The 23,540-nt window shown below is 38.4% G+C and overlaps 1 protein-coding gene across 3 annotated transcripts; it reads left to right on the forward strand.

Annotated features, from left to right (window-relative positions):
- Positions 1-221: 221 nt before the first annotated feature.
- On the forward strand, positions 222-19,156 carry DCLRE1A (DNA cross-link repair 1A). Of its 3 annotated transcripts, XM_036264609.1 has the most exons (9): positions 231-1,295; positions 2,565-4,241; positions 5,653-5,786; positions 7,028-7,146; positions 10,116-10,256; positions 12,002-12,147; positions 13,004-13,158; positions 17,581-17,722; positions 18,689-18,905. In XM_036264609.1, the coding sequence occupies exons 1-9, from the start codon at positions 833-835 to the stop codon at positions 18,847-18,849; spliced, it is 3,138 nt and encodes a 1,045-aa protein (XP_036120502.1). In that variant the 5' UTR covers positions 231-832; the 3' UTR covers positions 18,850-18,905. The 3 variants fall into 3 exon arrangements, with proteins under 3 accessions (XP_036120503.1, XP_036120502.1, XP_036120504.1); XM_036264610.1 differs by lacking the exon at positions 10,116-10,256 and having other exon boundaries at positions 222-1,295; positions 18,689-19,156; XM_036264611.1 differs by lacking the exon at positions 17,581-17,722 and having other exon boundaries at positions 233-1,295; positions 18,689-18,837.
- The last annotated feature ends 4,384 nt before the right edge of the window (positions 19,157-23,540 follow it).

A 23,540-nucleotide genomic window follows, 5' to 3' on the forward strand; every position in this document is an offset into this window, starting at 1 on the left:
CCCGCAGCTCATCGGCGCCCTGCGCCGGAGGGACTAAGGCCCCGCTCCCTGGCCCTGCAGCCTCCCGCGTCCGCAGAGAAGGTAGAGCCCGTGGGAGGCGACGGGCAGGTGAACCTCGGTGTCCAGGCCGGTGGAGAGAGGCCGGTGGCACCGTCGGGGCCCTCAGGGCAGCCACGACCTCACATGTTTCAATGTTGTTTGTTTATTGTGCAGTGTTTGTTCATTGCTGCCGGAGGAAGATGGTGGACTGACTCAGGAAACTGAAGTTGTTGAATATCCACGAGCCCCGGATAAGGGCAGTTAAGTTCACCAGGAATCACACGCTTCTTTGATTATGGAGTAACTTAGTGTTAATTAGCAAACGGAGGTCTTCATATAGTGTTTGGAACACCCGCCGAGCCATTTGCCCAGGGACTCTGGGTGGATTTGTGAGTTATTTGAACAGTTTTTCAGTTGAAAGAGAACTGATGGGAGCTTTATTACACTTTTACAAACCTGGTCCTAAGATTCCTATTAGTGTTTAATTTTCAAAGTATTACCGATTCTTATTTTTATGAATCGAGTCCTGGAAAAGGTGCGGTAGGTAGCCACAAAAATAGAAAACTTCTGAGATGCTACCCCTGTAGTAGGTTCTCTTCACTTTATTCTCAGGTGTAAGGTTTGTAGTTTGCCAATATATTCATTACCAGACCTTCACATTCCCATCAAGTTAGTGGGTATTTGGGTTTTTTTTTCCCCAGTAAAATAATTCCATTTAAAATTTTTACAACAAGAAACAGACTCTCAATTTACTTAAGATTAGTGTTTCTTTAATGATAAAAGTCACTTTGCCATGTTAGAAGACACTTTTTCAGAAGAAGACATCTGGGAATACAAATCCAAAAGAAAACCAAAACCAGTACATCCAAATAATGGCCCTGAGAATAGTCCAAAATCTGTTGAAAAAGCAACAGAGGGAAAATATCAGTCAAAACAAAACAGAAATAAAAGAAGAACTGTGAAAGCTAAAGAGAAGACCAAGGACCCTGAAATGTGTCTTGGAGAAACAGGTAGTCAGACTTCTGTAGCTTCTAGTCAGAATTCTAGTTGTGAAGATGGTACCCAGCAGTCCCAAGGCAAGACCACTCCAGGAAAGCACTGTAGGACTCACAAAAGCAAACAAGTGTCTCCAAAGATACGTCCAGTTTATGATGGGTACTGCCCAAAGTGCCAGATGCCTTTTTCCTCATTACTAGGTCAGACACCTCGGTGGCATGTTTCTGAGTGTTTGGATTCTCCACCAGTCTCTGAAACAGGTAAGATGATAGTGGTCTTTAAATAGACCCTGCACTAGGCCAGACATATCAGTCCAGTGAAACAAGCAAGGAAAGCAATAAACCAAAAGAAAGACAAGATACTATCAGTATAAATGACTCAACCCTAGAAGCAAAAAAGGTAATGTATGTGTACCCTTCCTAGGAAGGGTAAAAAGGTAATAACCAATGGTATTAGTTGTAAAGAGTGTTGCAAACTTGAAAACAGTCTAAATGCATTTTATTTCATAAAAGTCCCTAGACATCTCAATTATTTTTCTTTTTTTTTTTTTTTATCCTCACCCAAGGACATTTTTCCATTTTTTGTTCAGATAGAGTGGGAGGAAGAGAGAGAGAGAGAGAGAGAGAAACATCAATGTGAAAGGGACACATGGAGTGGCTGCCACCCGCAACCAGGGCCGGGGACTAACTGCAACTGAGGTATGTGCCCTTAGCGGGAACCGAATCCAGGTCTCTCCAGACCGCGGGTCGATGCTCTAACTGCTGAGCCAAACCAGCCAGGGCTAATGTAATGTCCTTTTGTGGGGAAGCGGGGATCATTACTTTTATAAATCAGGAAATAAACATACAAGGGGATATGCCAAGATGTTTTACAGAATGTTAATCATAATGGTATGATGGAAAATGGTTTTCAGATTATTATTAACCAGTGTATCAAATTTAATTTCAAGTCTTAGAATCTAAATTGTCCAGGGTATGAACAGCAATAACTAATTAAGATTATTATTAAATAATGAAAGCTAATTCACTATTTCAGTTGTCATAAATCTGTGTTGTTCCATGAGAAAAATTGGAGTAGAACTTTAGTTTTGTGAGAGGTATATGGGTCTTTGACCGGGAATCCAACCAGGACCTCTCAGTCTAGGGAGGGACGACGCTCTCTCCACTGAGCCACACTGGAGGACGGTTCTCTACTCTTTATGGCCTGAGCAGTTGTGAACTAGAGAAACTGATGGTGTCCATGTGTAGCACTTGTTTAAGAAATGAGCGATGCGCGTACGACCTAGATTTTGAAGAAGCTAATATTTGTTTAATTTAAAAATGATGACTAGCACTTTGCAAAAACAGACTGGATAATTGTTAATTTATGCTGATCTTTTCATTTGTGTAAAGATAGCTATTTTCCTAAGGCCTCACAGTAGGGCTGATAACTTTACACTTAATGTGTTAATTTATAAGGCTAATACTGTCAAAACTTGGTCTGTGCTATGGTACTGTAATCGTTTTTTTTTTCTTTATTACAATTTTCAGAGTGTCCTGATGGTCTTCTGTGTACCTCAACAATTCCTTCTCATTACACGAGATACACTCACCTCCTGCTAGCTCAGAGTAGGGCTGGTAATAGTCCTTTTAGCAGTCCACCCGCTGGGGCAGGTGGTAGTTTCAGTGAGACTAACTCAGGCTTTCTTTGTAGCCCTGAGGAAAAATGGTCTCCGTATCAAAACCAGACTGAGAACTTGAAAAATGTTTCACTTGACCCCTTGTTGGTGACACAGTGTCTAAGAAAATGTCAGTCACTGACTGAAACCAAGAAAAAGATTTCCTGCTTGACAAATATCCAAATGTCCCAACAAGCCCCACAGTTTACACAATATGCCAATATTGACAAACTGGTAGGAGTTGGTTTGCCTTTTGCCGAAGAATTAGAGAGCCTAAACAACTCAGAACACGTAAATTTGCCACTACCAGAAAATGACTTCAGCGACTGTGAAATCTCCTATTCTCCTCTTCAAAGTGATGAAGAAACTTATGACATAGATAAAAAGCTGGATGATTCACGGCACGAACCATTTTTTATGGGAAGCTCTAAAGACGGCAGCCTAGGAGAAGATGGCAACAGCTGTACTTTGTTCGAAAAAGTCCACTGTCCCTTACTAAGGGATCAGGTGGAGAGCGGCCCTGAAATAAATAGCTTCTTAACTCAAGATAAATACAATGAAGAATTGTATACATCTCGACTTCTTTTCCAAAACGAGAGTTTTATTTTGTGTCATGATCCAGCGTATTCTGATGAGGCGTTCCTGTTGTTTCCACCTGCATTGGCAGCAGGGCCTCCGGGTAGTTATCAAGCCACTAAAGCAAAACCTGATGAGCCAGAATTTCTCTCATTTCCATCAAATACACAGAAACAGACAACTGAAGAATCAGCTGTTCGCAATCAAATTTCTCTTCCATTACTTAAGAGTAAAATGTCGAAAGCTTTCGAAGGCCAGGCTCAAGGAGGGTGTCTGTCTTTCCATCCCACCCAAAGTAAAATTAGAGAGTTGTCAAGTAAGAATCTCAGTGCTAAGAATAGTAGTCACTCAGCATGTTTCTGCAGAAAGGCATTAGGTGGTATGCTAGACAGTGAGGTTACAGTTTTAAATGCAGAGACATTTTCTAGCACAGCTACTGCTGCTAAGTCTTTGAAAATGTTGCCATCTGGTTCTCAGTGTAACGCAACACACCCTTCGACCAAGGTAATGAAGCAAATGGATATAGGTGTGTATTTTGGTCTACCACCTAAAAGAAAGGAAGAGAAGTTGATGGGGGAAAGTGCATTAGAAGGGATGAATTTAAGTCCAGTTGAAAGTCCTAATAAAAAGAGGTCTGGGCAACACAAGAGGAAAGCAGAAAAATCTTTAAGTGACTTAGAATTTGATGCAAAGGATTTAAATGAGAATTGGCAATCTGTGGAACATTCTAGTAAGAGGGCACAGCATCAAAGAAAGAGACTTAGAAAGTCAGAGTCACTACAAGAAGGAACACCTCAGAAGTCAGACTCCCTTGTTAACAAGACAAAAGCTGGATCAGTCAATTTAAGTGAAGACAAAGTTTTCATCAAGTCAGCTTCTGGTGGGCCACAGAGAGGCAACACGAAAATCCCAGAGCCATCCCCTGTGGGAGAGTTGAGAAAAAGGACGTGTCCATTCTATAAGAAGATACCTGGTAAGTTGAAATATCACCATTTATTGTATCTACAAAGAGTCAACTTGTTTGAATTTTATGTTTGTTGCCCAGTGTGTGTGTGTGTTCGCATGAAACACATTTTTGTATGTGTTTCCTTTGTTTTTCATGATACTTCACTGACTTGTAACAGATTTTCTGGTGTATACTTAAACTTTTTTGCTCCATTCAGCAAAGTTTTATTCAACATGTTCTATATATAAGATACTGTACTAGTTAAGATGGTATTATAGACTTGATAAAGACTAGTAATGGTCAGCTTAATTCAGGAGGAGGGAAAGCTCCCTATAAAAATAACTATAATTAAAGACGGTCTCTAAGCATCTTGAAGCACTTAAGAGAAATGCAAAGTTCTAAATAGCTTCAAAGAAGGAAAATGTCACAGGTTATATAGCTCATCACAAATGCCAGGCATTTTTAAACCATATTATAACTTAGTTTCTCAGCCTTTTCATATCCTTGATTTCTCATGTCTTCACATAAGTTAGTAGAAAAATGTGTGGTGAAATGAATTTTTGTTATTGGAGAAACTAATAACCCTTCTGCTAAAGAGAATATAAACAAAAACTGTCAAAATACACTTGGTTTCAGAAAGATTTTTTTTAAAGTGCTTTATTGATTATTTAGAGCTATAATTTGTTCAACATATTTATGTAGAGAAGAGCATTTTTTACATCATAGCACTAGTTTTTTTTAATAATTATTTTCATGGATTTTCTGTATCTTAAATGAGTCTAAAACTAGTATGTCACATGTTGATAAGTTTCAATAGAATTACTTATTTACTTGCATATAATTGGGTATTTTTTTCATGAACACATTTTAGAACACCTCAACCTTTTTAACTTTTTTTTTAATTGCTGCTCTAGGAAGGCTCTTTTTAGGCAATTTATTTTTCTTGTTCCCCTCTCTCTCACCCTCGCAATGAAATCCAAACAGTACCAATACACTGTTTATCTGTTACTGTACTGTGGCCCTTTGGAGGGCTACAGCCATTGTGCCATGGAAGATTGTTTGGGCCTTCCATCATTCTCGCCCCCTCAGCATTCATGTTTTAGAAGAGTTAGCATTCTCCTTTGGCTATTTTGCTCACGTAAAGAAATTTAGGTGCCCAGTAAGTATCGGGAAAATATTCAAAGAAATAATACTCAAAATAAAACAAGTAATTGGTTTGTAGTTTCATTTTTTGATTATTTTGTATAATTATCCATTAAAAAAAAAAAAAAAAAGCCTGTTCTACCACCTTTTGCTGAATTAATCTGCATAAGTTTTAAATTAATTACAAAGTTAAATTAGAAGTGAGATATGAAGATGTTGGAGGGTTCGGTATTTGATTGAATTGAGTATCTTTGTTGGCGCTGTTCAAGCAGCTGTGTTGGTGTTTGCCTTGCAGGGACTGGCTTTACGGTGGATGCCTTTCAGTATGGAGTGGTTGAAGGTTGCACAGGCTATTTTCTCACCCATTTTCATTCTGATCATTATGCTGGTTTGTCTAAAAACTTCACATTTCCAATTTATTGTAGTGAGGTAAGTTTTGGTGTTCTAAATTTTCCATTTGTAGAATGCAATACATTTCTGAGCTGTTCGGTTAAACAGGAATAATTGAAATTGTAAGATCTATCATTCTACTAGACAAGATATGAGAAAACAGATTCCTCATTTAGGTTCTAAAATTCAAAAAATAGTTACACAAGTTTTTTTAAAATATGCTTTTAGTATATGGAAACAATAGATAAATGACTTCACAGTGTACTAAAAAAAATCTAAGTTTCATTCAGTAGACATTTATTGAGTGCCTAAAATATAATTCAAGGCCAAGTACCCAACTTGAAGGAGCGTACAGCCTTAGTGGACACATTCACAAGCAATACCAGGATGAGATCAATATTGTAATAGAAAAACGAACATAGTGCCCAGAAGCAGGGAGAAAGGAGGGTGTTACTCTGTCCCAGGCTAAGGGCAGAGACGGTTTCCTGATGAAGGAGAGAGCGTGAACTAATTATTGAGAGTTGGACATTTCAGTGCCTACTACTAAGGGCTTTGGCTAGAATTTGATTTAATTCCTCACAGCATTCTTGAGTTATCCTCTTTATTATTGAAATAACTGAGGCTTGGAGAGGTTACGTGACATGCCCCAAGTCACAGAGCTAGTAATAGCAGAGCCGGAATTTGAATGCAAGTCTGTTCGGTTCCAGAACCAGGCAGAGGAAAGAGGAGAGAACATTCCAGGTAGAGGAGTTTGTTATAAAAAGACAGACACCTGCCCAGCCAGTGTGGCTCACTGGCTGAGCAGTGACTCATGCACCAAGAGGTCATCGGTTCGATTCCCGGTCAGGGCACGTGCCCAGGTTGTGGGCCCAGTCCCCAGTGGAGGACATGCAGGAGGTGGCCAACCAATGTTCTCTCTCATCAATGTTTCTATCTCTCCCCCTCTTCCTTCCTCTCTCTTTAAAATCAATAAAGAAAAAAAAAATGCAGACACCTGAGAAATAGACTCATTCCAGAATGACTAAACACCAGATAGGTGATAATAGGAGAAACACCTGCAGAAATGGTCAGGGGCCGATCATGAAGGGTTTTGTATGCCATGCGGGGGGATGGACTTTTCACAGGTGAGGGAGAGCCAGTGCCTTCTTCCTGGCATTCTGGAGTGTTTACATTAGATGTAAGACAACAGGGAGATTATTAAGATGCTTGTGTTCTAAACTAGATATGAAATAAAATACTTAGCATTTTACTGGATCAGTAATAGACACTCTGTTTTGCAGATAACTGGCAATTTGTTGAAGAGCAAACTTCACGTGGAAGAACAGTATATCCATCCATTACCAATGGACACCGAATGTATAGTGAACGGTGTCAAAGTTGTGTTCATTGATGCCAATCAGTACGTACTAAAGTTACCTAATAACAGCCTATTTTTTTAAATATTCAAAAGGAAGACACATTACCATGGTTAATAAGAACTTTTTTATTGGAACTAACAGGCTTGATATTTCTTAAAACTTGAGTTAAATAGCCCAGCTGGTGTGGCTCAGTGGTTGAGCATCGACCCACGCACCAAGAGGTCACCGGTTCGATTCTCAGTCAGGGCACATGCCCGGGTTGTGGGCCCATCCCCAGTGGGGGGCATGCAGGAGGCAGCCAATCCATGTTCTCTCTCATTGATGTTTCTATCTCTGTCTCCCTCTTCCTTCCTCTGTCTCTCTCTCTAATATCAATAAAGAAGAAAAAAAAAACTTGAATTAAACATGTGTATTACAGAGTCAGAGAATAGATGTAGAGATCCTGTAAACGTTACCTAACCCATTTTTTGTCAGTTTAAATCACTATGCTTGACATATGAGACTCCTTATTTTTTTAAAATATGTTAACGTGTTGCTGCTGTTCTTTAAGAGATCACCTTTTGCCATTTTTTTCCAGTATCACTTATATATTAACAGCTTGTACTCCATTCAGCTACTAGAGGATCCCTCCCCCCCCACTTTAAGTAATTTTTCAGGCTTTTGATATTAAAGAACTGGAAGATTTTGGGGGGGAAATGGGTTTTCTCTTTCACTCATTTTTTAAAATGTAAAGTCCTATCACTATTTACATTGCAAAAGTGCAGTTACCGACTTTGCTTCTTTCTACTTTTCATAGAGTGTTAGCCTCATGTACCTTCAGAGATCATAGATGCTTAGAGAATTAAAATGAATACCAAATCAAGGTCTCCTAAAACCGAGGCCAGTGCTCTTTCTCAGGTTGCCTGTAACTTTTCTCTTCTTACTCTGCTGCTGATTCTTCTTTAATCACCAATTATGACAACTCAAGTTCTAATTTTTATTAAGGGCAACTTGATTGAGGTATAACTTATGTAAATAAAAGGGACCCATTTTAAGTGTTTGTTTACTTTTGGCAAAATTACATACCCACATGTCTGCCACAATAAAAATACAGAAATATTTCTCTACTCTGAAAGGTTTCCTTGTGCTCTTTCCCAGTGACTTCCCATCCCCACCATTTGATCTGTTTCACATCGCCATGGATTAGATTGTTTTTCCTTGAGATTCATCTAAATGGAATCATAAGTATCTATTCTTTTATGTCTGGTTCCTGTCACTCATCATGTTTTTGAGATTTGTCCATGCAATTGTGTGTATTGGTAGTGTGTTACTTTTTGTTACTGAGTAGTATCTATTGTATGGACACACTGCAGTTTGTTTATCCATTCACCTCTTGATGTACAACTGATTTTCATTTATTGACTTTGTATCCCAAGAGCTTGCTAAACTTGCTCATTCATTGTAATAGGTTTTTTGTAGATTCTTGAAAATTTTCTTCATATCCAATCATGTCATCTGTGAATAAAGGAAATTTTGATTTGCTTCTTATTTTCCATTAGGAGTGCTGTTTTTCCTCTTGTTTATTGTACTGGCTCAGACCTTCAATATAGTGTTAAATAGGAATGTTGAGAGCAGACAAACTGCCTTGTTTCTGATCTTAAGGGAAAAGCTTTCATTCTTTCTCCATTAAGAATGATGTTAGTAGTAGTTTTTTCAAAGATGCCTTTCATCAGGTTGAGGAAGTTCCGAGCTATTCCTAGTCTGCTGAGAGTTCCTAATCATGAGCAGGTGTTGGATTTTATGAAATACTTCTTTGGTATCAGGATGATCATATGATTTTTCTCCTTTGTAATGTTAACATGGTAAGTTACAATGATGGACTATGAATGTTAAGCCAGCCTTGCATGGCTGGGATAAACCCCACTAGTCTTCATGTATTACTCTTTTAAAAAAATATATTGCTGGATTTGATAAGCTAATATTTTGTTACGAAATTTTATGTCTGTTTTTGTGATGGGTATTCAGGGTAATGCTGGCCTCATGAAGGGTTCTCTCCTCCTCTATTTTCTGAAAGATGGTTGTGTAGTAGTTATTACTTTTTCCCAAGGTGTTTGATAGAATTCCCCAGTAAAATCATTGGGGGTTTGAAGTTATGGAGCAAGGAAGTAAGGGGAATTTTTAATTACAAATGTAATAATTTCCTGTGTTTTCTTAGAATTCACAATGAAAGTTCCTTGTGTTTTGGCAGTAATTTCCAAACCCCATTGTGTCAGGGGTCGCCAAGACCACCTTTAGGCTCAGTGGTTCCCTGAAAGGGCTCAGCAGAGCTCTTAAACTTGTACAGCTTATCACAGGGAAGAAATACAGATTAAAATAAGAAAAGGGAAAAGGTAATGCGGGTGGACTCAGGAGACACCAAGCACAAGTTTGCTGGTGTCCTCTTCTAGTGCAGTGGCACAAATTTGCATAAATTTCCCAGCAACCATGTGTAAGAACACATGCCAGGGGTTGCGAACCAGGGAAGCTCACTGGAGCCTTGTCCTTGTTTTTATTGAGAGTAGGTCATGTAGGCATGCAGTACCACCTGACTGACTGCAGTTACTCAGACTCTAGTCCCCTGAGCAAAAATAGGAGTTCCCCATAATTCACACTGTTGTCCTCAACTGTCTCATCACACTAACAACACAAGGCCCAGGCCTCAGGCATACAGAATGCACTCTTATCAACAGAGTATTCCAAGGCTGAGAACTCATCTCCCAGGGGATCGTCCTAAAGACAGGCCTTTCTTGGGAATGTGTGACGTTTGAGAAACCAGACCTGCTGAATTAATCCTTTCTGGCCCACCAGGTTTTTGTTGTTGTTTTTTTATGATGTAAGCTGCCTTAGTCAAAGTGCTACATTTTCTCTGTAGTACAATGCTTTGTCATTGTGGTCAGCTAATAAAGTATATTAACTTGATATTGAAATACGTCCGCTTCCTTCACATGCTTTGCCTCTGTTAAGACAATTTCTTTGAAATGTTTGTGTTCAGCTGCCCAGGTGCTGTCATGATCCTTTTCCATCTCCCTAACGGCAACGTCGCGTTACACACGGGGGACTTCCGAGCAGACCCCACCATGGAGCGCTCTCTCCTCGCTGGCCAGAAAGTCCACATGCTCTATTTAGACACCACGTAAGCGAAGCTTGTTTGTGCGCTTTCTTTCCCCACAGACAGCGTCTGCCATGTGTATTATGAATAATTTGAGCATTTGCCTAGGTCATCAAAACTATGGCTTTTTGTCAGTTCTCATTTTAAGGCTATTTATCAGACAGATGCTGTTTGGAAAAAAAGGTGTTTGGTTAAGGACAAGTTTGGGATTACATGTCTTAACTCACCACAGCTCAGTTTTGTTTTTGTGTTTTTTTATAATTTCCTTTTGGAAAATATGGTTTATATGAGAATTCTACTGCTGAAACAAGGAAGAGAAATTGGGGGCGAACTTTAGGAAACACTATTTTAGGTTATTTTATTTTTTCAAAGTATCCGTAACTACAAATTATAATTGTGAAGAGAAGACTGAGGCCAAAGTCTGATTCTGTTTCTGAGTATTCAGAATTTGTTTTTTCCTCAAAAAGGTAATTCATAAGTGACAGCTTTGAATTACTAGGTGCTATAAACATAATGGTATAAGCTGTTATCTTTTTGTTAATATATTCAAATATCTCACCCACTTGTTGGAAATTAGTTACGTAACCTTTTTTAACCTGTTTCAAGGAGACATGAGTTTGGATGGCATATTTTAGTAAAAGATGATCCTGTTTTCAAACACTAGCTATTTTCCCCATTTCTTTTTCTTCTTTTTTTTTTTATCCCCAACGGAGGACATTTTTCCATTTTTTATTCAGATAGAGTGGGGGGAGGGGAGCAGCGGGGAGAGAAACATCGACGTGAAGGGACCCAACCAGGGCCAGGGACAAACTGCAACTGAAGTACGTGCCCTTAGCGGGAACCAAACCCGGGTCTCTCTGGACCGCAGGCCGACGTTCCAACTGCTGAGCCAAACCAGCTAGGGTCCCATTTCTTTATAGACTTTAAACACTAGGTAAATTAAGAAAATAGTAAATTTAAAAACCACCTTTTCTTATTAGAACTATTCTACATACAATTCTGAATTTCTTTGAGGGTTTTATAGGAGAGAGGATTAAGATTTTTCTCTGTTCTGATAGCTGATGAGCAAAAACAGTTTTGAAAACTGGGAAGTATGTTTCTTTGGTGTTTATACTTTATGACATTTTTAGTGAAAAAACACTCATTTTCCATCTCAAATATATATCGATAATTGTCTTAGGGTTAGATTTTCACTGGACATTACTGTTTTGAGGTAGACCCAACTGGATTTGTTATATTCCTGTAATGCTGTATATATTTCTGTATTTCCTAGAACGGGAAGACAACCATGTGAATATTAACTGTTTGATTTAAAACTACTTCATTAAATTCATGTTTCATTTCATTATTTTAATAATTAGGTTTTTTTATAGTAGCAAAATTCTTTAGTCCAAAAATAATCCCTATCGATAGATTTTTCTTTGCTAGTGATTAGAGTTAAAAAAGGTATTGAGGTTTATAATTCAGAGCTAAGTAGCTGGTTGGCTGGAAATATTCTTGAAGGAAAAAAAGGCAGTTTTTTCATTTGAAGATGATAAAAGAAACATAATGCAAAAAGTGTACTGAAAATACATAATCCCATCATAAATTATAAATAACTGGTAACAGATATTTCACCCATAGGCAGTGGGATCGCTTGCAGTGGTGTTAATACATTATACTGCTGTTGTGTGTAATTTTGCTAAAGCTCATTTTCTACAATAGCGTCCAGTGTAATGCTGTGGCTTTCTTGTAGCTCTTTTTGTAAGTACCATATTTCTGTATTACAGATATTGCAGCCCAGAATACTGCTTTCCATCTCAGCAAGAGGTTATCCAGTTTGCCATCAACACTGCCTTTGAGGCTGTAACTCTAAACCCACGTACTCTTGTTGTCTGTGGCACTTATTCTATTGGAAAAGAGAAAGTCTTCCTAGGTGGGTGTTAGCTGTATCTAATTTACATTAATATATTATAAAGATCAGCTTCCTTTTGCATAAAGCCCTTTCGGTCTCTATTCTTGTGCTTGATATTCATTTCCTGAAATGGTTCAATATTACCTTTGAAGTTGAAGGAAAATTTGATACAGTCTGATTCATTTAAACTTTGAGAGGCTTAACTTAATAGAAACATTTGATGTGCATTTCTGGTAGCCTTTATATTTACAAAATGTTTATAGAGCAAATGCCCATGCTCCATTAGTATTTTAATAAATTTTAAAGATGTCTGGTATATAATGGTGTCACTGCATTCTTTGATGCTAACCATCCATTAATTATCTTAGAGAATAGTTTTAATTTTTGTTCCTAAATTTCTGGATATATAACTGCAGTTTATCTAAATAGTACCAGACTATTTTGCAAAGTACTTTCCATTTCTTATCTATGGTCACATATATAACTGCAGTTTATCTAAATAGTACTAGACTATTTTGCAAAGTACTTTTTATTTCTTATCTATGGTCACATAAGTTCAAGCAGTAAGATCTGAAGTGATGAAGCCAGGGTCTTAATTCCTCCACATTTGGTTTCTTCCCTTCTTCTATCTTTTTCTATACGTATTTTGCAGTTTTTAAATACTAAGTTTTTAAAAATAAATTCTTTGGTTTTCTCACAACTTATTCACACAGTTAATCAGCAAAATTATTCAGCCTTTTTGAGAAATTATGGCAAAAGTATAAGTGTTTTGTATTTCTTTTTATTTGGTAAAATCTTATTTTAAAATTTGGTTAAGTTGTAGTATTTTTTCTTGAGCTATAATTTTACTATTTTTAATCTTTTTCTTTGTCTGTAGCCATTGCTGATGTTTTAGGTTCAAAAGTGGGCATGTCTCAAGAAAAATATAAAACATTACAGTGCTTCAATATACCAGAAATTAATTCCCTCATCACTACAGACATGTGCAAATCACTGGTTCACCTTCTTCCAATGATGCAAATTAATTTTAAGGTAAGCATCCAAGAGATATGTCTTTTTCTTCTTAATTTTTTTCTTTATTGATTTGAGAGAGAGAGGAAGGGAGAGGGAGAGAGAGATAGAAACATCAATGAGAGAGAACATTGATTGGCTGCCTCCGCTGCATGCCCCCCACCAGGGACTGGGCCCACAACCTGGGCATATGCCCTGACCGAGAATCGAACCAGCAACCTCCTGGTCATGGGTTGATGTTCAACCACTGCGCCACACCGGCCGGGCTTGGAAACTGATTTTAACATTGGGAGGCATCCAGCTGGTGTGGAGGCTAATGAGATAGTGATTAATTATAAAATGAACAGATATTTGAAGAGGGTGGATATAGTATTTTAAAGTTATTTTTATTTTACAGTTTTATTTTCTACTTGGTTTGGAAGACAGTGGAGGTGGAGGAGTCAGAGTATTATCGAAACGAAAGGACTAGACCTTCACAAAAGTGTAAAAGTGCCACGTGCTGCAGAGAGGTCTCAAGAGGAAGAGTGGGATTTGGCAGTTAGAACAACTTTGGTGACCTGTATAAGAACTGTTGCAGCGAAATTATATTGGAGGAAGCCAGATGGCCGAGGGCCAAGGAATGAATGAGAAAGTATACAAATGACCAAATGAATAAGAAGATACACAAGTGGCCAATAAACACATGAAAAGCTCAACATCATTAGTCATCCAGTGACTACAGATCCAAACCACAATAGATACCAGTTCACACTCACTAGGATAGCTCTAATAAAACAGACAGACCATGCCAATTGTTGGCAATGATACAGAGAAATTAGAAATCTCATTTGTTGCTAGTGAGATTGCAAAATGGTGCAGCTGCTATGGAAAACAATTTTATAATTTCTTAAAAAGTTAAACATAGAGGGATCATATCACCAAGCAGTTCTAGTCCTAGATTTGTGCCCTAGAAAATTGAAAACATGTCTACACAAAAATGTCTACATTTGTATTCATAGCGGCACCATTCATAATAGCCAAAAAGTAGAAACAACTCAAATGTCCAACAAAGGATGAGTGGATAAACAAAATGTGATATGTCCATAAAATAGGACCATTATTCAGCTATAAAAAGTAATGAAGTACTAAACATGCTTAGTATGAATTAGCCTTAAGAACATTAGGCCATGTGAGAGAAGCAGACACAAATGCTACATTTTGTGTGATTCTATTTATAGGAAAAGTCCAGAATGGGCACATTTATAGAGGTAGTAGGTAGAAGAGTAGTTGTCGGGGCTTGAGGGAGAGGGACTGGGGAGTGACTGTTAAGGGGGAGTGACAATGTGTCTTTTGGGGGTGATGCGGATGTTCTAGATTTAGTGGTGATAGTCATACAACTTTGTGAATATACTAAAAGCCACTGAATGCTACTTTTAAAAAGAGAGTGGCACTTATCTGCCTTGAAGGGGGGGGGGGCAATGAATGAGTGAATGAGAGGTGAAGAAAGGGAGACGAGAAGCATAGATCATTGCTGTGAAGAGGAGCCAGATGTGTTGATGACCAGACAGAAATACACAGAAGGGAGTGTGTTTGCTGGTTTGTTAGCTGTAAGAGCTACGGGTTTTTGTACTGGGAGGGAGAAGGAGAAATTGAAGATATGTGAGAGAAGGGAATAATGACTAAAGTAAGGTTTCTGAGAAGGATCTGGAAACAGGGCTTCATTAGCCTTAAACAGGAAAAGGGTCACCTCTTTGACAATTCCCTTGCAACCTGCAGCTTTTACAGCCTGTACTGATACACATTGCCTTCTTTCAGAGATCAGATATTTATAAATCCAAACTTAAATATGAATTAAATCTTCAACCATTTTTATGACAGGAATTCAGATCTGTTTTTATGACTCGGAAGTATTCATTTTGAACCTGTTTTTCGTTGTTTCAGGGCTAGTGTTTTGGGAAAAGGAATGGTCTGCAGTCATTGTCTCCCTTTTCCGTATTTGTCATCTGATACTGGTGTCACCTTCCGGAGACCTTCCCCTTCCTCTAACAAAGTGGCCAGAGGTTAAAGACATTTTTGATGATTTCTTAGCATCAAAATACAGAGCAGAATTTGATGGTTGCCATGAAGCTATGTTGTAGTTAGTACTTAAAGCCATATTTTTACTAACCAAAAATAGTTTTGCCCTGGCCAGTTTGGCTCCGCAGTTGGAGCGTCAGCCTGTGGACCAGAGAGTCCTGAGTTCGGTTCCCGCTAGGGGCATGTATCAAAAAAAAAAAAAAAAAAATAGTTTTGTTGCATCAGAGCTAATGACTTTTTGTGCAAATATAACCTGTTACAATTTCCAGGGTTTCTAAGACATGCTAAAAACTCTATAAATAATACCATTCATGCTATCTAGTTCAACATCCCAATTTTATATACATTATGTAGAGTTGACTATTACCCCTGATTTAAACTGAATTGACTGACTGTGGTATAAAACATTATAACAATCTTACAAATGATTATTTGCCTATTGAAAAAGTTATTCTAGTGGCATATATGGAAAACATTTTTGTCACAAACTGGTTGCCAATAAGCAGAGACAAGTCATAGATCAGGGGCTTTATGCTAAGTCATTCTTTTTCTTTTTTTTCCAATCCTCACTTGAGGATATTTTTCCATTGATTTTCAGATAGAGTAGGAGGGAAAGAGAGACAGAGAAACATCAATGTGAGAGAGACACATTGATTGGTTGCCTCCCACACCATCCCAACCAGGACTGGGGATCGAATCACAACTGAGGTACATGCCCTTGACCAGAACTGAACCCCTGACTCTTTGGTCCACGGGCCAATGCTCTAACCACTGAGCAAAACCAGCCAGGGCTAGATTTTTTATTATTCTAAATAAAACTAGAATTTTTATTAAAAATCTAAGCCTTTGAAACTCTAGGTTTAGTCTTAAAACCAAGAATATTAGACTTATTTTTGCATCCCTTATGCCATCATTATCTTTAACTAGACTTCTTTTCTCTTTCAGAGATTGAAATTTGATTATTGATTTTCTAAGAATTTTATCAGCCGTCATCACTTAGAATGACTGTGGTTTGGAAGGTTTTATATTTCACTCCTCAAGCATATCAGCATGAAGTGTTAGTGCTTCTCTAGTCCATACGCAGAGGTGGAGGGAGAGTCCATGCGCAGAGGTGGAGGGAGAGTCCATGCGCAGAGGTGGAGGGAGAGTCCATGCGCAGAGGTGGAGGGAGAGTCCATGCGCAGAGGTGGCTGGAGAGTCCATGCGCAGAGGTGGAGGGAGAGTCCATGCGCAGAGGTGGAGGGAGAGTCCATGTGCAGAGGTGGAGGGAGTGGGAGCAGAGAGCAGCACCGCCCTGCATCTCAACAATGCACCTCTGTGCCGAGTGTGCACAGTCCTTGTCCTTCTGTTCTTCAGTCCCCTGCTGGTGCACACGCATGGAATAGGCTTGGATTGATGTTTATCCGTCCTAACATTGTGTCTAATAGGAATACTGTTAGATACTAAACTCTTTAATATTAATTTCTTAATAATAGTAGGATTTGGAGAGGTGACTTTTTTTTGCTAGCTATCTTAATTGTAGTTTTTAAATATATAATTATACACCCTGGCCAGTTTGGCTCAGTGGTTAGAATGTCGGCCCGCAGACCAAGGGGTCGAGGATTCAATTCCCAGTCAAGGGCACGTACCTGGGTTGTAGGTGTGATCCCTGGCCCTAGACAGGGTTGTTTGGCAGGCAACCAAAAGAAGTGTCTCTCTCATATCCATCTTTCTCTCTCTCTCTCTCTCTCTCTCTCTCTCTCTCTCTCTCTCTCTCTCCTTTCCTCCTTTCCACTCTTAATCTGGAAATCAATGGAAAAATATCCTCGGATAAGGATTAATAAAAAATAAATAAATATATAATTACTTATGTTTAAAGTTGTCCCATCTTAGTTTCTTTTCAGACTGCACTTAAGCATATTTTAACTTTAGATGAGTAAAGGTGTAAATACTTTTCTTTCAGTAATTTTATTTTATTTTATTTGGAAGTAAGGCACTGGATCAGCGATTTTCAACCTTTCTCATCTCATGGCACACAGAAACTAATCACTAAAGTTCTGCAGCACACCAAAAATACATTTTTTTGCCGATCTGACAACAAAAAATAGGTATAGTTTTTATTCACCCCGGAGAGCTATTGTGTTGGCTGTTGTCATTGTTTTATTTGACAATCTAAGGCAAAAGAGGCCAGTGCCCCTGACCAAGCAGTCAGGTACTGCGTGTTCTGACAGCTCCGTGCACACGGGTGCGCGGCACGCTGTCGAGGGGCACTGTGCCAGACGGTGCCCAGCAGCGCTGACCAAGAGAAAGCCTCCTGTGACGGTGCCAGGCTAGCACCTTTCGTCCGCCTTCCGTTCCACTACCCGTCTCCCCTGACCCTGAGCTCAGTGGCCTGTTTTCATTTAACAGGGTTTACGGAGTCATTTGAAGAAGTACGATGGGAGATACGACCAGGTTTTGGCTTTTCGACCTACAGGATGGACACATTCTAATAAGTTAACGAGTATAACAGACATTGTACCCCAGACCAAAGGAAACATTTCAATATATGGTATAGTTATTACATTTTCTCACTTTTAATGTTTGTAATTGACGTGTTGTTTTTTTAAGCAGGTCTGTAATTAAAGGTGAAGAAAACAGGCGTGAACGAATCTTGAACAATTCAGGAGTTGCATGCAGATTGCTCTGTGAATTCTGAACCGTATCTCCAGCACATTCTAAGCTGATGTACAGGATGTGACCGTAGTAGACACTGGCCGATACAGAGATGTGTCTGAGATGGGGGATGTGTAGGGAATTTCGGAACTGCTGGCGAGTGGGGGTGGGGCAGCTGAGTGCGGCAGGTTCCTCGGCTCTGAGAGCAGGGGGCAGTGGGTGGAGGTGGTGGGGGCCAGCTCAACTTGACTTGAGTTTTTACATTTCTTGGAGGAGGTTCACCATTGCCCTCAGAAATGGACTTATTACTATAATGGCTGATGGGGAACATTGTTGATATGTCACTAGACCAGTGACTTACTTTTAGCCTCTAAAGACCCTCTGTGCTCAGAACAGGGCCTTTCTCCCTGTTTCGGTGGTACTTGATCTTCAGTAAAGAAGATGAAGGGATTTATTTTTTAGGAGTCAATCTGCTTTTTTGAGTTTGGAAATCAAGTGTCTCCAGCTTATTCTTCAAATTTTACTCCTATTTCTTCTAGGATTTTCTTGAAATTTATAGCTGAGCAAAGTGCTTAAAGGGAAGAATTATTTAAAAAGAAAAGCCTAATTATAAATAAGAATTATAGAAATGCATATTATCATCTATGTAGAAAAGTAATAGAATTTTTTAATGTTCAAATTTTTCATGTCCTTTTAATGTTTTAATCTTTATTTTTCATAAAAGATACATTTTATTAGCAATAAGGCATCAAGGAGTTTTAAACAAAAATATTCTGCATTGCTTTCCTTTTTTATTTTATTATTGTGGATTTTTGTTATTAAGTTGATTTTTAATAGACAGTCTTTTCTTTTTGTGTTCTAGGAATTCCTTATAGTGAACACAGCAGCTACCTAGAAATGAAGCGTTTTGTTCAGTGGCTGAAGCCCCAGAAAATCATACCTACGGTGAATGTGGGCACCTGGAAATCTAGGAAAACAATGGAGAAATATTTTAAAGAATGGAAATTGGAAGCTGGCTATTGATGTTACCAAGAAGGATGCAGACGTAGTTAAGTAACTTGAGTGTAGCTTGCTAATAGTTAAATCTTTGGTGATATGAAATACACTTACGTGAAAAACCTTACGAAGGTCACTCGTATAGCTTATTTTCTTATTTACATTTGAATAACATGTTCATGTTCCTGAGTACCTCTCAGCAACATCAGTGATTATTGAGACTGGTCTCCCTAGTACCATGGTGCCCCTCCCCATGGGGGCAGTTATATTCTGCATCCAGCCTTAACAAAGGAAATAAAGGCAGAATCAGGGACCAACAAAGTTTCATTATAATGGATAATTAGATTGAAAATGTTGCATATAAATAATTATATCTTTAAAATTATTTAAAATGGAGAATATTTTATAAGATAAAGCTTTTATATGATATGTATACATAAATAAAAGATCTTAAATGTGTTGTGTAGTGTCTTGGTTTTTAGGATTTATAACTGTGTCTTTTGTGCAATTTTATAAAATGTAATGCAGCATTTTACTCTGAAGAAGATGCAAAGAGCCTAGATCATCATCCTATAAAAGATGGAGGGCAGTTTGCTCGAATGATGCTTATCTGAACTATTGACTCAAGATACCAATAACTAAAAGTTTAGAGTGCAGTTTTTTTAAGTGAGATTATATAATTTATTTAAGAATCTTGATGTCTCCAACACAGATTAAGTAACTGATCCAAAATGGAACTTTTAGGCCAGTGCATGTTAAAAATGTTTTTATGCTTGTGTGGCCAGTATGACTCAGTGGATTGAGCATCATCCCATGGACTGAGAGGTCCCAGTTCCATTCCCAGTCAGGACACACGCCCCGATTGTGGGCTTGACCCCCAGTAGGGGATATGCAGGAGACAGCCAATCGATGTTTCTCTCTCACATCAATGTTTCTCCCTCTCTCTAAAAAAAATCAATAAAAACATTAAGAAAAGAAAAGAGCCCTGGCCGGTTTGGCTCAGCAGTTAGAGCATCAGCTTATGGACCAGAGAGTCCTGGGTTTGGTTCCCACTAAGGACACATACCTCGGTAGCCGTTTGTCCCCGGCTCCGGTTGGGGTTGTGTGAGTGGCAACCACTTGATGTGTCTCTCTCACATCAATGTTTCTCTCTCTTCCTCCCTCTCTCCCTCCCGCTCTATTTGAAGATAAATGCAAAAAGTCTTTGGGTGAGGATAAAAAAAAGGAAAAGATAAATGTCCTTATTTTAAAAAAAAGTTTTGCCCTGGCTGGTTTGGCTCAGCAGTTAGAGCATCAGTCTGCGGACCAAAGAGTCACAGGTTCGATTCTGGTCAAGGGCATGTACCTTGGTTGCAGTTCTATCCCTGGCCCTGGTTGGGGTCACTTGGCAGGCAGCCAATCAATGTGTCTCTCTCATGTCAGCGGTTTTCTCTCTCCCTTCCTCTCTCCTACTCTATCTGTAAGTCAGTGGAAAAATATCCTCAGGTGAGGATTAAAAAAAAAAAAAGAATCATAATTGTAGAGCCCGGCCAGTGTGGCTCCGTGGTTGAACATCAACCCCTGCACCAAGAGGTCTCTGGTTCCATTCCCTGTCAGGGCAAATGTCCAGGTTGTGGGCCCGATCCCCAGTGGGGCACACGCAGGAGGTGGCCAGTCGATGTTCTCTGTCATTGATGTTTCTATTTCTCTCCCTCTCTCTCTCTAAAAGTCAAAGGAAAAAAAAATATATATATATATATATATATATATTTTATATATATATTATATATATAATATATATATAAAGAATCACAGAAAAAAACTTTAAAGATTTTTGCCAATTTGATATTTTTAACAGAGGAGATGGTCAAATCATGTGGGGTCATTTTTATTTATTATTTGAGTAACAGTTTTTTCCCTTGAATGATCATTTTTCATTGGTAAAAAGGTTGTTAATTGTGAATGTTCTGCTTTGATAATCCAGGCATGTTATGTACGAGCAGCTGCCACCTTTAAGTATTGAAAACAAAAACGTGTTGCTGCACAAATAGCACCATTTCTGGCTGCTTCGGAGATTTTGTTTTGCTGCTGTTGCTGAAGAATATACACAATCTCATTTAGGGGCCCTCCCAAAGAGCTTATAAGTCACAATCACAACCAAACTTTTCTAGGCTCTGCTGAGTGGTCTATATGGAATTTTTAGCTCCAATACCTAACACTTTGGTAGGTAAAAATTTTCAATTTTGAAGTGAAATGGAAGAAGAAATCTACTTAAATTAATCCCAAATAAATGGATGATAGCTCTTGAGTATCCTGAACGTGTATGGAGAAGGAGAATTAAGCCAACAAAGGGGCAAATGTTGTATGTATATGTATTGGACTTTTCAGAAAGCTTTTTACCATCTTATCTGACATTGAAGATCAAATGACCAGATGCAATGACGACAGACGGATTTCAGGTTCTCCTAACTTTGATGTAACAGGAAAATACTTCCCACTTGATGTCAACGTCTTCTAAATCTATTTATTGCTTCCTATATATTAATGCTCTGGTTTTCAGAGCAACTAATTTAAATGAATGTTTTTTCCAGTTATTGAGTTATATTCCTGTGAACCAGATACATGCAGAATTTCCTTATTTTGTCCTGAATAACCATCAATAAGTAGACCAAGGAACTAAGAAGAGAATCATCTTCAAGTACTGATCTTCAAAATGATCTGTCTTGACAGGAACTTGTAACTTTTCTGGTAGATTTACTACTTTTCCTTCAGTTTATTTGGTATTGATCTTAGAGAAATTCCAATAAAGAAGTTATTTGAAAATCATAAGTTAATAGTTACAGATAATAGTAGAAATGTCTGTGCCTGAGAATTACTTCCAATTTGCCAAGTTGGAAGCTTTTACCTTGGTAATCATTTTAATATGCTAAGTATGTTTCATTTCCCTTAGTATTATCCCATCCTCCCCAAAGTAGACATAATCTCTCTGTGTGGTAACTCATTCCTCCAGTGATTTCACAGTTGCATTTTTGGTAAGCCAGAAATAATTTCTAAATCCTTTGTGGTGGAGCATATTAAGCAAACACAACCATTGAAGCAGGAGAGCTGTCTAGGGTGCACTTTTTTAAGGCTCCCCTGCACGACCCTGAGACTGAGTGCCTCCCCGCATTTTACACTAGGAATCCTCTTTTGCCTCACCCTAGCCCCTGCCGGATTCATAACATTTCATTATGTTTGGGATTTTTTTTTTTTTTTATTGTCTTGGGGGAATTCAAATGGCTTTCTAAATAAAACATTGTTACAGCTTTGACTTAGTATACATTGAAACATCATTACTGTTACAATCTGAATTTAAGAGAGTACATTTTAAAGAACTTCCAGTTCACCAATATAGAGCTCATTAGTCCCAATTTTTCTGAAGCTCCAAAACCCAGATCCTTTGAGATCCTACTCCAAGGGCACGGCAAACCCTTCAGGGCAGGATCCACATCTTACTCATGGTAGGATCTAGCACCTTCAGTGTCTGGTCCAGAGACAGTTCTAATTGTAAATGCTTGAATGAATCTGGGATAGACAGTGAAATTGCATCTATATTTTAAGAATTTGACTTCCATAATCCTCTAGTGTTTTCTCCAAATGAAAATAGCCTCATTCCAGAAGAACTACTGGTGATATAAAATACACTGAAACTACTCGGTTGATCGTTTGGTACATTAAGCTCTGTTACTTAACGTCCATTTCCGTGTGGGAACAGTTTAGAGAATAAACTCTTTTTGGTTGAGCCATCGCTTTAGTTGGTCACTGAAGTCCGTCATTGAGCGTTCGAACCCTCCCTCCAGGAGCTTACATTCTATCAATCAATATTACTTCTTCATTCGGTGCTACAAACCTCACACTATTCTTGGTGTTGTGGGGATTTAAAAACACCTCAGCACACAATTTGCTTTGTCCTAAATATGATAGACTTGTTTTCCAAGGAAAAAAAGAAGTTTCATGGTCAAGTCCAGTTGCATTTTCTGTGGATGTTCTTTCGTTATTGCAAAATGGAAAGCAAGAGCTTAATAAAGTGGCATCAAAACAGTGCTTCAGCGCACTGTTAGATAATGTGATTAAGTTGTTTTTTCAAGTCTGTTTGAAAGAACTGTTCTGGACTTCCTGTTGTGGCTCTGAGCTCTGATTACATATAACAGGGATAAGCAGATAAAATTGTAAATGAACTTAAAAGCAACAGTGTCTGGAAGGGGAATAAAAGCCACATACCCTGGTTTTGCTACATCAGCCAATTTTTTTTATTAATGTCTTTTATCCATGGAAAGAGTGCTGGATGCTGCTTTATGTTTTTTGTGTTTTGTTTTTTTAACAGCTTAATGGCGATGTAATTCACCCATTTAAATTGTGCAACACAATGTGGTTTTTAACACAGTTACTCGAGTTGTGCAACCATCATCATAATCAACTTTTTAGATTAGTTTTATCACCCAAGAAGAAATTCCATACCCATTAGCAGTTACTGCTTGGTCCTCTCCTCCCTGCCCTCCCAACACCCACTTACCTCTTACCCTAGGTAACAACTAAATCTTTCTCACTATAGACTTACCTATTCTGGGCACTTCATATAAATGGAACATAATGCATGATGTTTTATGATTGACTTTTTTGACTTAACAGTGTTTTCAAGGTTCACCCATATTTAGCATGTATTAGTACTTTATATCTTTTTATGGCCAAGTAATATTCTA

This window comes from Molossus molossus, unplaced genomic scaffold (assembly GCF_014108415.1).
Source record: "Molossus molossus isolate mMolMol1 unplaced genomic scaffold, mMolMol1.p scaffold_m16_p_17, whole genome shotgun sequence".
Lineage (NCBI taxonomy): Eukaryota > Metazoa > Chordata > Mammalia > Chiroptera > Molossidae > Molossus > Molossus molossus.

What these genes read in the sequence shown, in the direction of transcription:
- DCLRE1A (XM_036264609.1), top strand. Translation starts at nt 833, where the DNA reads ATGTTAGAAGACACTTTTTCAGAAGAAGACATCTGGGAATACAAATCC. An exon ending in AAAAGAGAAAGTCTTCCTAG is followed by an intron (nt 12,148 to 13,003) that starts GTGGGTGTTAGC and finishes CTTTGTCTGTAG; the next exon opens with CCATTGCTGATGTTTTAGGT. An exon ending in TGATGCAAATTAATTTTAAG is followed by an intron (nt 13,159 to 17,580) that starts GTAAGCATCCAA and finishes TTCATTTAACAG; the next exon opens with GGTTTACGGAGTCATTTGAA.